The following is a 17,397-nucleotide window of genomic DNA, read 5'->3' as shown; positions in this document are numbered from 1 at the left end:
TTACTGTTCTTGAAACAAAATACCGCGGCGACACCCAGACCCCATTGAAAACAAATCAAATTGGTCAGATTAAGTGAGTAACCCAATCAAACATGGAGAGATTATTCAGACAAATAGCAAAGTGGCTTGAAAAACAACTGAAAATAAACGTAATTTGTCAACTTTTGCCATGAAGTCTTCCTAGCACAGCTTATCACACACAAACATATATTGATATTACACGATTTAATATGTAATTACTATGGATGCCAGTCAGAAGATGTGCGAAAATCAGTGTAACCCCTTTTCAGAAGAAACACGGCACGGAATTGAAAGTCATAATACAAAGCGGTGATGTACGAAGTACGACAAATACCGATGAGCTGATATGATAAAGAACAAAAATGTGCAAGTTTCAAGTCTGGTTGTAACCGTATACATAACAACCATTTATTGACCAATGAGAATCAAAGTTAAACGGTAAAAGGCGATTCTCTTGTATTAAAGGGAGGCATGCATCGTAAAGGAGAGTAGAATTGCAAACTTTTTCATTCGATGGCACGCTTCGATAACTTATGTCCAGGTCTGGTTAGACGAGTCTTAATTATTTTATGTTGGGCTTAGCTTGTAAATCTATATCATATATTTTAAAGTCAAGGTGTTGGCGGCGAAACTGACACCTTTTTGCTTTTCTTGGCACATTGAGAATAATCGCTTGAGATTACGTTTAAACTGCATTGAATTCTTAAGCAAGTATAATAAAGTCAATTAGAAGTAAAAATGTAAGCAGGATAGCTGTTTGGTGCTAACTTTAAACCTATCAATCTACAGATATGCGCCTATCAACCTACATTCATAGAAAAACTCTAAAATTTTAGAAATACTTGTGTATGACGCACAAAGGTTATGGGGAAATAATTCTTCAGCACACAGGGCCAATCTACTTCCCTATCCACAACAATAAGGTTATCAAGTGGCAGGAAGAGCTGCTTCCAATATCGAAACCTTTAAATGCAAACGAGATATTACGCTTCTCAGCATTGTCATCTAGCGGCAACATAAACACATATTTTTGTACACGTGAAGATGCTTTGTGTCATCAAATAAGGAAAAAATGAAGACGCATTCAGCTTGCAAAGTCTGAACATCAAATCAATCATATTGCCAACACATTATTGAGCTGTGGCAGTCATTGTTAAGCAGACATTGAAATCAAAAGTATTTACAACCTAATAACAACATACAACAGATTTGAAGCAAAAACTGAATGCATAAACAAAATGATTCAAAAAACATAAGTGAAAACATTCAGTTTTGAAGATGTTGATTTGTGACATGAACAAAATGTACGAAAAACAACCAACAGCAAAATCCGTCATTTTTACGTTGATGCAATGTCTGCAGACGTTTAATAATCGTAAAAATGACGGGTTTTGCGGTCTGGAAAAGTGCTTGGTCGATGCTGATTTTTGCAAGAGGAAAATGTATCTTATTTTGATAAAAAAAGTTAACATATATCTGAGGACCAATTCCAACATTGAACAAAACGGTGAAAATTCATTTTTTTTATTTTAATATCGTCAGTAAAATTTAAAACAAACGCAATCTAATTAAAAGCTAACCGTGCTCAGTTAAGGCTATAGTAGAAAAAGTTGGGGTGGTTGATGGAACACAGTCATTGCTTTAGTAATTTAATCAACTCACTTATATATACTGTAGTTAGAAGACATATATATTAGAACGCTTCGGTATTACTATTACCCTGGACAGCAAAGCAATCGATTTTTACATTAAAATGTCTGATTTGCTGTCTGGGACAGAACAAATGCTGGCATTGAAAATGGAAAACGTGACTGGACATTGAGGTGAAAATCTAAAAGAAGAGTTTTGAAAAATAGCACCTGGATTTAAAGTCTTTTGGAATTTCGTTTTTTTACTGCGTAAGTTCCTTTTAAGAGGAAGGCTGACTTGCTGCCAGCTACGGTGAAATACAGTACAAGAATAAATGGACTATATTGAAGAGAGATTCCAGCCAAAAACAAACATCTTCAATTGTGAAGCAATTGCACAGGATTACGAAAACGGGACAAAGACATTTCTATTTCTCTTACTACATATCACAGAATGGTGCAAATTAAAAATTCACTTTAAAGCAGCACGAATTAAAATGCTTTAACTGACAGTGGAAACAGAAGGTTTACAGACAAAGAGAATATTGTTTCGTAAGACCCTATATTCAGTACAGTGTTTACAGAACAGTTTATATTGGTTAAAAGTTTAAAGGCGTTACACAAAAAAAATAACTGCTACAGGAAATTGCTCTGTTGCGTGACATCTTGGAACACACAATGTCCAAAGTACAAAACTTCTACAAAACTCATACTACATTGTTTTTAAGTTACACAGCGCTGCGGGTGAGCTGTAAGTCTTCAAATGGCTGGTTCTGAACACGTTGAATCGATGCAAAAAACTATCATTTTGCATTTGGAAGTTCAATCTCTTTGCTCATAAAATAACTAAATTGTCTGAAGCACATATCATGCCAGCTACATCAAATATAGTTATTACTTTCTAAAACCTCTACCGCCTTCACCCTGAAAGGGGAATCATCAGAAGGTCCTTATTCAAATAGAATCTAATAAATCTTATATCATGCCACCTGAGTTGTTTTTTGCATCGGTTCAACGTCCAAAAACGTTAAAACAACGTAATTTGGCTTGGGATAATTTTTGCTCGAAGTAGTTGAGCAAAGAGTGCCCATGGCGCATAAGCGGAGAATCACTATTGCCAGATAAACCACCATTTAAAAAACAATGTCATCAGCGATAGTTTGCGCTTGGCTCAAATTATTACATTTATATGCAGTCAATGTTTCACGAGTCGGTTAGAAAAGTTGCCTTCTTCATGTCGTACAAAACGATGTAAAAAAACAGCAACGTTTGCTCACCGAGAATGTGCAAATACCATATAGGAGAAAAGTTGCGATGATTGGTGTAAAAACTATTTCATAACAGCAACATAAAAACAACATCAAAATTAAACGCTTGGTTTTATTGGAAAGACCGAAGCAAATCCCGCACTCGTTGGAGGTTGCTGTTTGACACCTTGGCTGTCTCTTCGATGGTGGGACGACTCAGAGCGAAGTTGACAGACACAGCAGAGTCTATAAGAAATACTTTTGTCAATATATCATGGGTTAAAAAGTTTAGGCTAGTGACTTTGATTAAAAAAATTGGCGGTTACAGTTCATTTTAATGAAGTAACTGGTATAACGGATAACAATTTTACAAGTTCCTTCAATATTTGGTGACAACTTTGGCTTCTTTTCAGAGTTATTTCTCTCATAAGTAATAGCAAGGATCTTAAACTCTTTGGGTTGGATGCTGTACCGACAACGGATCTGTTAAGCTGCCGATTAAGCTAATCGTCTGATTAGTTAATCAAAAATTAGTTTGCGTGAATTTTATAGGTTGATTAGTTACTAATTTGGTGATTCTAATCAGAGGATTAAGATTGGCGTATACAAAACATAGTCTCCAAAATGAGTTGCTTAACAGCAAATTTTCTTAATCGGTGAATAAACTACTGTTGGCGCATCCACCCCTAATAGAAAACCAAGAAGAAGATGCACGGACACAACAAGGTAGGACACGTTTGATATAAAAATTGTTGATGAGGATGCAACAAACAAGCCCAAATAATGGAGGTAGATCCGCTGCATCAATCCCTGATGGAAAGAAAACCGAAGAAGATGTAAGAAGAGGAGGAGTGATAGTGATGATCCATCAAGTTTAAGAAACGACTTACGAGACCCTTCAAAAAGGGGCACTTAATTCAACGCTAAACAGTTGGTGCTCACTTACATGGGCTACAAGGTGGGACAGTCACGACCACTGCATCTGATGTCTCGTAATCTGACGCCTGGACAGATATCTCGTACGTTCCTGGTGCTAGAAGGCGCCAGTAGTCACCATCGGCGGCTGTCTCAACAAAATGGCTGATCCCTTGAACAATGACGGCTGCCCTGGGTACAGGGAACCCAGTTTCCCCATCAGTAACCAAACCCTTCACGCCACATGTCGCCTAAAAAGTTAAGGATTCATCATGACAGTAAAATTTACGTTTTTTTTTTATATTGCAGCATCGTTCAGTTACGTTAAAGTAATGCAAAAAAACAAAAGCTTTTAAGGGCAGCAGCGGCGAAGAATTCTCAACTGAAACAAAAGCCCTGGCGAAAATCGAACCACAATAAAAAATGTAATTAAATCATAAAATAACGACAAAACAACTCTGTAATTTGTACTTTTTTTACGTTGTTTTAATGTAAATATAATGGAGTTTAGTTGAAGCAAGTATGTCTCTTGGCAAAATTTGTCCCCTCTCTTGTTTTCGAGCGTGCAGACAATCATGTGAAAATGACAAATTTTGTCAAGAAACGGACTTGCTTGACTAAATTCCATCATATTTACATTAAATCAACATAAAAAGATACAGCAGATTAAACGAGTTGCTACCAACAAAAACACAATGACCGATATTGCAAGAGTAATAAATCAGCTTTTCCGGTCGTTAAATTGACCTTGGAATGCGACTAATAAAAATCAATATAATTCTAGTGAGATAACAACACAGACTAGGCAGAGAGCAAATCAGCCGTTTTTTACATTTATTCAACGTCTGCAGACGATAGCTACATTTGAAACTAAATTGAAAATGAGAATTCGAAAAGGATCCAATTCCATTTTTTTCAAATTTCACTTTTTGTGATTTTTCGTTTCTTATCAGCGTCTTCCAAAGGACAGCTGAAAAAAGGCCAATTGTTTCAAGCCTAAACATGAAAAATACTCCCAATATTTCCATTGATTTTAAAAAAGGCCCAACTCCAGCAGTTGGTCCTCAACGTTTCCATAGTTTCTCGACAGAATTTTCAGCGAGTGACATTTCAGGCACAATTATACTTCTCACCGGCATGTCTAAGCGTATAATCATTATCGAAATTCCACCACAAACGTAAATAGGCAAAATAAATAAACAGCATCTATCTCAAAAACACTTTTGTGCGAATTGGGCCCTTCTTGAATTCAGGTATTCAATTGGGTTTACACTGGATGGAATGAAAAAAAAAGGTTTCTGGTATGAAAGTTGACCATATTTTGGAAAAGTATGGCAACCCTTTGAAAAGTCGAAATATTTACATTCGTAACAGTCTTTTTAAGACCATAACCTACATCGCTGGGGACAAATTTCTTTGGTTCAAATGATACAACTAAAAAACCTACGTTGTTTTTCACAGAGCGAATTCAGATTTAGCTGAAAAACGCGATATAGGTCAGAAGACCTCTTAACATTCGTGTTCATTTCAAAAACATAAATCTGTTATTTTGGGATGTGTGGCTCGGTGAACAGAATGCAACGACATTTTTTTACCTGTGTTCGTCACATTCGGCTAAAAACAGCTCGGGATATAAATTATTCATGATGGAAACTGAAGAGAAAGGGCACAAAGGATCTACCAATCCTTATGAATGACGCGTGACAGTGCCTTCTCAATTCACACAATGCATTTCATCGGACAGTGACGTACATTCAAACCGCATGTTATTAAAAGAAGATGCTTAAATCTACACAACAAATCAGTCAATTTTCATATTGATTCAACGTCTACATTTGGAAATTTGTGCATTGACGTGGTTCGGCAGTAGACTAATATATCCTTCGGCTATCACATTATTAATGATTGCTACAAATGGTCATGAAAATATTAAGTGTAACTGAGGTGCATTTTTGATTGTCAATGTCCAGGTTCATAGCCAAAAAATGAGTCATTTTTTACGTCTGTAGACGTTGAATTCATGTAATAAGTACCTGACTTTCTGGCTAAGTTGTTTGACAAATTTTGGTTGAATGATACAAACTATAAAACCTGTACGGTGCGTGCTACAACGACAAAATGGGACTAATCGATATTGTCGATCAAATGTTGAAGAGCACAAAATCGACAACCCTACAAGGGAACAGTCTCATTGAGAAAATGACACAAACCGTTGCCGTGGGAAGACTAACAACACAGTGTGAAGGCTGTGATCACAATTTATTTGTCTCAAATTTTGGCGTAGTGTTTAGATTATTTCGCCTTCAGAATTTCGATTTATTTCAATTATTGATCAAGACGAACAATAGAGTTTATACCGAGACAACAAAGCAACCAATTTACACATTGATTTGGTTCGGTCACATTGGACAGATCGATGTGGAGGCGATTGTAGCGCTTGGAGGTAAATCCAGCCACTTTCGGCAACGGGGAATCACCAGTTTAAAACTGGACTACTACTACTAATGTATGGCTAGTTAGGTGCGAGAAATCCCGCAATCATTCGGTCTTACCAATATGTCCATTGAATTGTTACCGTATGTTTAAAACTACCTGGTAGATATATTCCACGAGAGCGTTTTTGTTGTCATGCCAATAGCTAGGCAGCTCATGAGGTAAGGGAAACTTTTCACATCCCATTTCTATGGTAAGCTCGAAACAATTGCTGGCAAGGTAGTTGAAATCTTGCATACCTGGAAGTTTAGATATAATGTATTTCAATAGAAATATGTTGGAAAAAAGCTTAAAATATGAAGACAATCGTAGGGTTAGTGAAGAATTTTCTTTCGTCGCGTAAAAACATTGTTCGTTTTCTGTAATTAAATTTCTACAATAGAAGAAACGGTGATTGTTTTTGTGAAATAAAATGTGAACATTGTTGTGAATTTTACCATCTTTTTTCTAAAAGAATAGCTCATTCTAAAAATATTCTGCAGCGCACACAACCAGCAAGAAAACGCGGCGGCCGAAGACGAAACTATACAACTTTTCACAAAAAAACAACAGAGGCATGCAAAGGTAATGCCATTGAGAAAAGATGCGGATATGATTGCGCGCAAGCAAATATTAACGCTGACAAAGTCGTGATAAAAACAAAGCAAAGACTTGAAATGAACTTACCTCCGCCTACGCTGTACCAGGCTGCGCCATTAGTGATTCCGTGGTCAAAGTTGGTTTGAGAGTCACAGCCGCTGGATTTCGCCATATGGTCGTTGCCATTGCTGTAAGCGTGAGCCAACTGGCGGAATATTTTATCATCCGGGCACCCTAAGAAAATATCATCAATTATCCGAGAAATTGAGACATAGTTATATATTTTTAACTTCTGTTTCTGTGACTTTCGCAGACAGCAAAATCCGTACATCTTTACACAGATTCATACCAAAAATTACAGATTTTGCTGTGTGGGGTAGTTGTTCTGATGAGTTCTGACTCTGAGATATCAAAAGACGCTCGTCAAAAAAGACCTTACGAAACAAAGTAGTCGATGCAATATTACAAAAACAATAATCAATAAGGATTGATGTTTTCATTTCATTTTAGGTCCAATTATAAATAATGAAAATTTGACAGCATTAATCCCATACAACATCTGAACAGGTTGCTTAATCAATACTTTTAATATAATTTCAACTGATTGAAATTTATGACTATTCCTGAACTATGAAGGATAGCATAGTAGAACATGTGGGCCGTGTATGAGGATAGAGGGAAAAAATTTAACGCAAAAAGCACTTGTTAAGATTTTATAACTCGGTAGTCATTAGAAAAAGTTAAAAAAAAAAAACACCAGGCGAATTGAACACCTTCTCTTATACAGACCCCAATCTTAAATGAAGTAAAAATCGAAGGTCAGCATTCGATTGAAGCTGAACCTGCCATAATACGCACCATTGTATTCGTGCATGGATCCGGAACACGTTTCGTCGTACGGGAAATTGGCAACCAGGTCTCCCCCGTGAAGGTTTGCCGACAACACAAACGGGACGCTCATGATCCACTCGATCACTGCTTCCGTTTCCCGTTGGATCTAAGAAAAAAAAAAGATTTTACGTCAATTCAACAGTTGGCCATGCCAAACTTGCAGCTAGATTTTGTTAAATTTCTGCTGGTTTCTTGACGGAATAGATAGTAGTTTTAGTGTTGCTTAATACACCGGTAACCGATTAAAAATATACTAGGCCATGTGCAGATCTATTCCGTGATTCTAGGTGGTCGTTTACTTGGGAAGCCTGCTAGTGGTAACAACATTTTTATGATAATATAGTTTCGGGAGAGTGTTTGCTTTCTTGTACCAAAAACAGGCAAGACACAACAATACAACTTGCCTGTCTTTAAATGATATTTAATGCCTGGTGAGCAGCCTCATTCAATTTTCAGCATTGCCTGTCTTTGGTACTTGTTTGGTTTTTACAACTTTACTTACTTACAACTTTAATTACTTCTTTGGTACTTCAATAATAGGGCAACCTATTATTGCTATTGTATTATTGAATTACCTATTTTTGGTACTTCAATCAATAGGGCTACCAACAACACTTTGATTGACAGCATGACGTAAGCGAACCCGGCATCGAGTTTATGAAGGATCACATGGGCTACAATATAAACGTCAACGAATCGTGATAGAGAAATGCGACACATCAAACCAGGTAGCAAACCAACCGTGTTTTACATCGTTCCAACGTATGGATATGTGTTCTGTTTCGGTGTACCATGGCTACCTAAAAGGTGTACGCAAAGGGCGTAGCCTTTACAACGGTAAATCAGTTTTATTTTCATAGAATGTAAAATTGACGAAACAGTGGCAGCATCATCTGCATCTTTTACCAGACAGTAAAATCTGCCATTTTTTACATTGATTCAACGTCTGCCACAACGTCTACATTCATTCTACGTTCAACATCCCAGCTAGCAAAGCCGGTCGTTTGTACCTTGACTCAATGTTAAAAGAACGAATTTTGCTAAATGGAACGGCACTGTTTGCCATGGAAAGACCGATACATGACACTCAAGCAAGTCATGTGACTCTTTACGTCACAGAGTTAAAGAATATCAAATATTGATCAATGAAGAAAAGTGTGACGTCAAGAGAACAGTAAACGCGTATTATCATTAAATGCTCATGATTAAAGCTTCAGCGTGAATGAAAAATACTGTTGATTTGAAGTGGTTTGTAGATCATGAGATAATCGAAAATTTGGGTTTCAATATTTTGGATATTGGTTGTGATAATAATGCACCAATATTATGCTTTTATTCAGACGAAGAAAGCTGTTGTCGAAGTGTAACTTGGACTATTACAATCTGGGTAAACCTTTTGTACAGGCAAGCTTATTGACAATCAAGAGTCAAAACCTAACTGTCTACAACTACGCAGCTTGTCACACTCAAATTAAATGGAAAGCTCAACTCAAGGAAAAAAATCAATCCACACATTCACACACAAAAAACTTTTTTTTTTCCGCTAGAAGTGACAACTTGGTAAATTTTGTAACCAATTTACATTTTCCATCACGAAGTTGCATTAATTGTGAATAGTCTATTAATCTGTTTTGCACAATTTTGATACTTATAAAAACCAGTCATTAGCAGCGTCTGTAGGTTGATAGCCTAAGTACAAACCCGTAAGCCTTTGACGGCGTCATTCACGTAATTTCGGTCATACGCCAAATGATTGGAGACACCTTCTTTGCAAGCAATTTTGTCGAAGTCAGGGAAATTACGATTCAAATCGACACCATTGGCGTTTGCGCGGCCAAACAAGTAGTCCTTGGGGTAGCCCTGCCCATAAAACAAGAAAAATACTATTAGGGGCACATAAAAATAAAAGCACATAAAGGAGCACACAAAAGGTTTTACTCTTTGAATCTACTTCTGAAAATACGGGTGTCAAATGCTGCCGGTAATTGATATGTATGTAACTGAGCAAAAAAAAAGTCATTTGCAAAAACAGACAAAAATTAGGCTGCATGTTTTTTTGTTTGATATAAGAAGCATATGATCAAGAGCCCCTCAGATCCGCTACCATATCGCTTCCACCAACAAAAATAATTAATTAATTAAATAGTTTGATATTTATTGATAGCTCATTGACCTGATGCTTGGCTGTCATTTGAGAGATACAACATAAATCGGTTAATCGCATAGAGGCGGTTAAATGTACAAACTATTTTATTGCATTAAATTCCTAAATGTTACACTAAGACAATAAGATACTTAAAATCTGGTTCGGATAATCGCAAATATCGGTTAAAATTTGGGGATTATCTGGTTATGTCTGCATTTGAAAAAGTAACTTGTAACTTCATCTCTATGAACATACAATGTACTTCCATATCTCACCTTTTGGTTAGCAGCAGATTCATAACCGTCAGGATTCATAGAAGGCATTATGTGAATGCGGACTTTTTGTAGTAAAGACACGATTGTAGAATTCCCCTTAAAAAGTAAAGATAGTTTGGGTCTATGAACTCATGTCTTGTATTAGGCTACTGAATTAAGTTTCTTAAATAAATAATCAAAAATCACATTTGAGCTGTCGAAAGACTTTAGCAAGGCGGTAAGTTAATTGTTTGGCTTGTTTTTAGAAACAAGTTTAAAAAATTGCAAGATACCTGATTATATTCTTTGCAGAAATACTGTGCGAGATTAATGAGCATTTCTCTTCCCACCACCTCGTTTCCATGCATGTTACCAACATATTTCACTTCTGGTTTGCCTAAAATATTTCATATTAAAGAAATATAGTATGTTTAATGAATAATAATAAAATTATTCCCAAAAATAGTAATAACAAGTAACAGTTTGGATAAAAACAACCACACTGAAATTGTAGAAATGGCCAGAGTGTAAAATATTAAATGAAACCAATACCATAAATTTAAGTGTTGATGTCAACCCTCAACTATTCATCATATCAAACTTCCTTTTGACATCAATTTCTGAAATAACTTTCTATCAAGCATAACATGAAATAATTAATTGATTTGTTGGGTTCTGTATGTTTCCGCACTCTACATTGTTGTTCTTAAATGTATTAGACTTTTATTTTAACATGTAGAACTGAGTGAAAGTAATACTGCAGATTTGACTGTAATGAAAAGAAAGCATAAAAAAATATTATAACTTACCAGTAAACCTTTACATTATGCACTCGAATCAGAATAGTACGTAGCAAAAAATTCATTTCAAGTAATTATCACAGCCCATCAAGGACGTCACCCTCATGTTTACTTCCAAAAGTAACAAGTCTACAGCAAGGCTGTGGAGTCGAGTAAAAATTATATGACTTCTCGGTTTACATATAATTGGCTGACTCTGACTACGGATACATCAAAATCCCTCCAACTCCACAGTCCTGACAGAGTGGCAGATTCGAGCAAAAAATGCACAACTCAGACTCTAGATATGCCAAAATCCCTCCGACTCTACAGTCTACAGCCCTGGTCTGCAGACTATAATAACAAACACACCTGGAACATGTTCAGTTGGATTTGACGAGAAAATAATAACCCACAAATTTCTGCCTTCTTCACTTTGTCCAATAGATTTAAGATCGGTTATATCTGCAAAATATCAACTTTAAAAGCATAATTTTTTTTAAAACATATGATACGCAGATACAATCATACGACTTTGCCATTTAAAAACTATAAGTTTAAAACCATGACCTACCTTACGATGAAAGACTAAAAAGATTAGACCTACCAACACTAACGTTTAGAAGACTCCGAAATGACATGATTCAAACTTTCAAGTATCTTCAAAAATTTTATGATGTTAATGAAAAAGAACTTTTTTCCATACATGAAGGTGTCCACAACACTCGAGGTCACAAATTTAAATTAAAAATCTGTACCTTAAAACAACAAAGCGAAGAAATTTTTTTCCGAATCGGATCGTTAATGAATGGAATAAGTTACCTGAGAAAATTGTCACAGCACCTAGTTTAAACAGCTTCAAAGCAAGACTGGATCACCACTGGCGAAATAGAGAAGTTAAATTTGACCCACTTGGGTAGTCATATTTGCAAGTACTGGCCGCCTCCACTAACGTTGACATTCACTACATCTTGTAACTTGTACAGTATATAACGTATGTAGCCCACCATTGTATGATGTATTGTATACCTATCTCTACTGACAGTTATATTCTATTTTATATGGTGTCTCCAGCCCCAGGTGTTTTTTGTTTAATTTTTAGTGTTATGCTGTGCCTTTATAAGATATGTATCCTCTCTCCTCGGACTACTACCTTAACGTGGTGAGAGAGTTTCCGTGCCTCAATGACCTCTAGAGCTGTACTGGCGGGAGCTAACTGCTCCCAGAAGAGTCACTCATGCCAAGTTGGTCGAAAGGTAGAGGTCAGACAAAACGTAGTCCAAAGTCCCCAACGGCGGAACAGGCGGATGAAGCCAGCCAGGCTCAACGACTGTGAAGGTGGATGAAGGCTGCAGCATGCCACCAGCTCCAATCGTCTTGGCTTGCCTTGCCATTGGATAAAGCTGATGGCCTTGTCAAGTTTATGTGTGCTTGTTGAGTGTGCGCCAGCAAGTCCACGCTAATCAATTCACGCACAGGCGTCTTCGCAAGACACTCAAACCTAACGGCGATCGATAATGCATAACGGGAACAGGCAAGTAAAAGCTGGAAGTTTCTAGTGCGGAACCGACACGTTAGTGGTGGTAACCTGATTCAGTCGCTCTACCTTTTGGAAGAAGCAGGAAAGATGTTCGGCAGCAGTTATCACGACTGAGCAGCCCTCTTTAGGATCCACTCTGCTCACCCTGAATAGGGAAGGGGCTAGAAAAGGTGCCCTAAACATAGTCTGCTTCAACTCAACCTGTCTGGAAAACCGCGTCCAGAGGGTTCACCTTACCTGCGGTCGAAAAACGAAATATGTAACTATGAAATTTGGAACCTGGAATGTTAGGACTCTAATGGATAACTCCAGCTCAAATAGGCCAGAAAGACGAACTGCTATCATTGCTCGTGAACTACAGCGTTTCAACTTTGACATCGTGGCTCTTAGTGAAACCAGGAGAGATGGAGAGGGCCAATTAAGGGAAGAATGTGGCAATTTTACTTTTTTCTGGAAGGGCTATGATCTTGTGCATCCGAGAATCCACGGCGTAGGTTTTGCGATTAAAAATTGCCTCCTCCCAAAATTGACAGAACAGCCAGTTGGAATAAACGCTCGACTGATGACACTCCGAATCCAATTGGCTAACAATCAACATGCAACTGTTATCAGTGCTTATGCCCCCACACTTGATGCAGAGGATGCAATCAAGGAAGCTTTCTATAACCAACTTGATCATGTTCTTTCCCACACTTTACGAGAAGACAAAGTTATTCTTCTTGGAGACTTTAATGCAAGAGTCGGAAAACAAGTGGATCTCTGAGAGGTACAATTGGAAAAGAGGGAGTGGGGAAGGTAAACTCTAACGGAACCCTTCTTCTCACTAAGTGTGCAGAGCACAACCTGGTGATAACCAACACTTTATTTCGCCAAAGAAACCGCCTGAAAGTTTCTTGGCAACATCCGCGGTCAAAACATTGGCATCTCATCGACTATGTATAATAATTGTAAGATCTCGTGACCAACAAGATGTGCTCCTTACAAGAGCTGTCACTGGAGCCGATGAGTGTTGGACAGACCATCGTCTCATTGCATCGATTCTAAAGATAAGACTACATACTAAATTAAAACACCATGACCAAGCAAAAGTTCCACAAAAATACAATATTGAAGCTCTTCAGGACACAAAGTCACGTGAGACTTTTCAACAGTGCCTCCAAACTCGTCTTCAGGAAAATTCGATTTCTGACTCTGTTGAAGATTGCTGGAATCACCTTAAAACGGCTATTCTCGACACATGCAAAGAAACTATTGGTTATAAGAAGAAGAACCACCAAGATTGGTTCGATGAGAACGATAAAGTTCTTAGGGAACTAATCGATAGAAAGCGAGAAGCCTTTATCACGCTCCAGAATGACTCTCAATCTGATATAAAACGTGACCTGTACAAAAAATGTAAGGCTGAAGTCCAAAGAACTACTCGTATTCTCAAGGATCAGTGGTGGGAAAAGAAAGCCCACGAAATGCAACAGCTGGCAGATGCCAATAACACACATGGCTTTTTTAATGCAATAAGAGAAGTCTACGGACCATCCACGCATGGACAATCCCCTCTGAGAAGTAAGGATGGAGAAACGATACTTAAGAGCGAAGCCGAAATAAGATCTCGATGGAAGGAACATTTTGAGGAGCTTCTCAACCATGCAGCTGTTATTGACAAATGCGTGATTGACATCATTCCCAACACGACACAAGAAGACTCTCTTTCTCAGACACCATCTCTCGGAGAGGTCAAAACTGCCATCATGGCCATGAAAAACAACAAAACAGCGGGCCCTGATGGAATCCCAGCAGAGATTTACAAAGTAGGCGGCAGTTTAATCCAACATAACCTTCCTCAACTGCTAATCAAAATCTGGACAAATGAAACTGTTCCATCTGATTTCAAAGATGCTAATATCATCACCATATACAAGCGCAAAGGTAATCGATCAGAGTGTGGAAATTATCGTGGGATCTCTCTGTTAGCAACTGCTGGCAAGATTTTAGCGCGTATTTTGAACAATCGCCTCAAACTGATATCCGAGAAGATCCTTCCTGAATCTCAGGCTGGCTTCAGGCCGTCGCGTAGCACCACAGACATGATATTTTCCCTCAGACAATTGCAAGAAAAGTGTCGTGAACAACATCAACCACTGTATATGGCGTTTATTGACCTCTCTAAGGCCTTCGACCGCGTCTCAAGAGATCTCCTGTGGGATGTACTTTCGAAATACGGATGTCCAGACAAATTTCTTCGTATTCTGCGTCTTCTTCATGATGGTATGTTTGCCAGAGTACAGACCAGCAACAACAGTTCTGAACCTTTCCTGGTTAACTCTGGAGTGAAACAGGGCTGCGTAATAGCACCAACTCTTTTTGTAATTTTTATTGCATCTATCTTGGAAATAGTCCACCATGACCTTCCATCTGGCATTGACATATCTTACCGCATGGATGGAAAGCTCTTTAACCTCGCCCGCCTTAAAAGTAAATCAAAGACTACAACACGGAGTATCATGGAATTTCAGTATGCCGATGATAACTGTGTAGCAGCACTGAGTGAAAACCACCTACAACAGATTCTGAATGCTTTCCATCAAGCATACAAGAGGCTTGGACTTAGCGTCAATATTAACAAGACTCAGGTCCTCTTTCAACCACTTCTTGAAGATCGTACCAGTGCTCTGCCAGAAATCCTTCTCGATGGTACACCTCTAAAGAATGTGAAACACTTCTGCTACCTCGGAAGTGAAATTTCAGACAGCGCCGACCTTCAGGATGAAATACAACATCGTTTAAATTGTGCTAGCACTGCTTTTGGAAAACTTCGCTCACGAATATTTGACAACCATAACATACGAAAAAGTACAAAGCTCGCCGTCTACAATGCAGTAGTTATCACAACACTACTATATGCTTCCGAGACCTGGACCACCTACCGAAACCATATTAAAACTCTTGAAAGATTCCAACAACGCTGCCTGCGCAAAATTCTGAATATCAGCTGGGAAGAGAAAAGAACAAATTTGAGCGTGCTAGAAGAGGCTGAAACAACAAGCATTGAGTCCCGCATTATTCGAAATCAACTCAGATGGTGCGGGCATGTAGTGCGAATGCCAGATCAGCGTCTCCCTAAGCAAATGTTCTACTCGGAATTGGCTAAGGGTAAGCGTTCGGTAGGTGGACAAAAGAAGCGGTATAAAGACTCACTGAAGAGTAATCTTAAAATGTGTAACATCAATTATACAAACTGGGAGGAAACGGCAGAGGATAGGCTGCTTTGGAGATCTGCCACTCAGAAAGGTATTGCCACGTTTGAGAAGAGCAGATCTAAAAGGTTAAAAGAAAAAAGAATGCAAAGAAAAGAACGACAATCACACCCACAACCAACTCTCCCAAAGGACCTTAAATGTACCAAATGTAACCGAACTTTTAAAGCCAAGATTGGACTAATTAGCCATTTAAGAACTCACCGTTAGCTTTTATTTTATTGCGAAGGCCATCATCCTCGAAGACGAGGGATAGCCATCATCATCATCATCATTGACTCGTTTTTTCTTAGTGTTTTTGTCTCTTGTTTATGACTTCCTTGTTGGTATTCTATTTCGTTTTTTTTAATTTATTTATTTACCAGTAATATTGCTACGTAAGTTATGAAGGTGAAAAAGCACTGCTGTGCTTGCAACACCATTATTATTATTATCATTATTAAAACAAAAGTTTTAAACCTTTTTTTTTGTTGGCACCACTCTGAAAGTATTAGCAAAATCTAGCATATCTGTTTGAAATAACTGAAGGGTTATAATTATCTGTAATTCAAGACGTGAGTTAAAATACCGTTCAGCAAGTCTGAACTTGCATCTTCTATTATTTATTAATGCTGATGTTTCAGCATCCACACAACCCTAGATATAGCTCTTGCATCACATAGTATTGTCACAAACCCCTGGTTTAAAACAAACTGACATACAGTGCATTTCAGTAACAAAAGAATACAAATATTTTTATACCTTAAAATTATTGAATATACAATTCATTTGACTTATCTGCAATTAACAAGATCAAGTAATACAAGTTTAACTGTAATATTAGCATGATCAATGCATTTCAAACAGTTCTCCAGAGTCTTCATTCAGTGGCATCTACACTAAAGTAGTGTTTCACAAATGTTTTCAAGCCCCTAACCAAACAAGTGTACCATAACAACTATGGTTGACTATTTGAAAGATTTTGCTTCATTTGGGTCAATGGAAATTGCTTAGGCTAGCGTGCCAAGTGTGTCACAGATGCCCTAAATTGCCATGCCCTGCCCTTAGTACCCTAGGCTACACACACATCAGCAAAACCATGATACATGTTTGAATAATATGATAATTGAAGTAAAAGTTATGCCTAAGTTCTCTTCCTTACCAAAAGAAATAAAAGCTAGCTACCCTTCTGCAACAAGAATACGTATATATACGGAACTGTATTATATTCAATGATAAAAAAGTGACTTAATAGGTAAAATGTAAACCAGCCTAATGAGCCTATTACCTTCACACTCCTCATGGGTTGCTTTAAGTAGATTTTCCATTTCTTTATAATGATGATGATGATTTAAAATTATTCCATCTTCAGTGTAATATGCAGATGTCACAAGTATTTGGAACAGAATAATTAAAATTAAATGAAATAACCTCATGATGCTTGCCTACAAACATTAATGTTCTAAATATTACACCAGGGAACAAAAAAGATAAACTTTTAGAAATTGAAGTGACTAGACATTTAACAAGAACTAACTATTGCGTGCTACAATTCAACTAGACTACAATACTCTGTCCAATCTCAATAGTTCAGTCAAATTAGCAGCCAATTCTTTGAGCATGAAGAAACATCAAGATTGAGAAATGCTGATGCACAAAGGTCAAAAAGTTTAA

The 17,397-nt window shown here is 37.6% G+C and overlaps 1 protein-coding gene across 1 annotated transcript; it reads right to left on the bottom strand.

The window, feature by feature from the left end:
• Positions 1–208: 208 nt before the first annotated feature.
• Positions 209–17,170, bottom strand: LOC145766004 (carboxypeptidase E-like). Its single transcript, XM_082577658.1, has 10 exons — positions 17,012–17,170; positions 11,326–11,418; positions 10,468–10,571; positions 10,196–10,291; positions 9,476–9,634; positions 7,742–7,880; positions 6,971–7,117; positions 6,404–6,543; positions 3,843–4,062; positions 209–3,142 (listed from the first exon to the last, which is right to left on the bottom strand). Exons 1-10 carry the CDS (start codon positions 17,157–17,159, stop codon positions 3,030–3,032), a joined length of 1,359 nt encoding a protein of 452 aa, XP_082433784.1. The 5' UTR covers positions 17,160–17,170; the 3' UTR covers positions 209–3,029.
• Between the last annotated feature and the right edge of the window lie 227 nt (positions 17,171–17,397).

This window comes from Aplidium turbinatum, chromosome 3, assembly GCF_918807975.1.
Source record: "Aplidium turbinatum chromosome 3, kaAplTurb1.1, whole genome shotgun sequence".
Classification (NCBI taxonomy): Eukaryota; Metazoa; Chordata; class Ascidiacea; order Aplousobranchia; family Polyclinidae; genus Aplidium; species Aplidium turbinatum.
Note: the sequence above shows the minus strand (reverse complement) of the source record. Positions and strands in the feature narration are given on the sequence as shown.

Bases quoted from the DNA above. Each gene is read 5' to 3' on its own strand.
- LOC145766004 (XM_082577658.1), bottom strand. From the start codon at position 17,159: ATGAGGTTATTTCATTTAATTTTAATTATTCTGTTCCAAATACTTGTG. The intron at 10,292-10,467 runs GTATCTTGCAAT...TTACTTTTTAAG, and splicing joins TCTGCAAAGAATATAATCAG to GGGAATTCTACAATCGTGTC. The intron at 7,118-7,741 runs GTGCGTATTATG...ATATTTTCTTAG, and splicing joins ATCCATGCACGAATACAATG to GGTGCCCGGATGATAAAATA.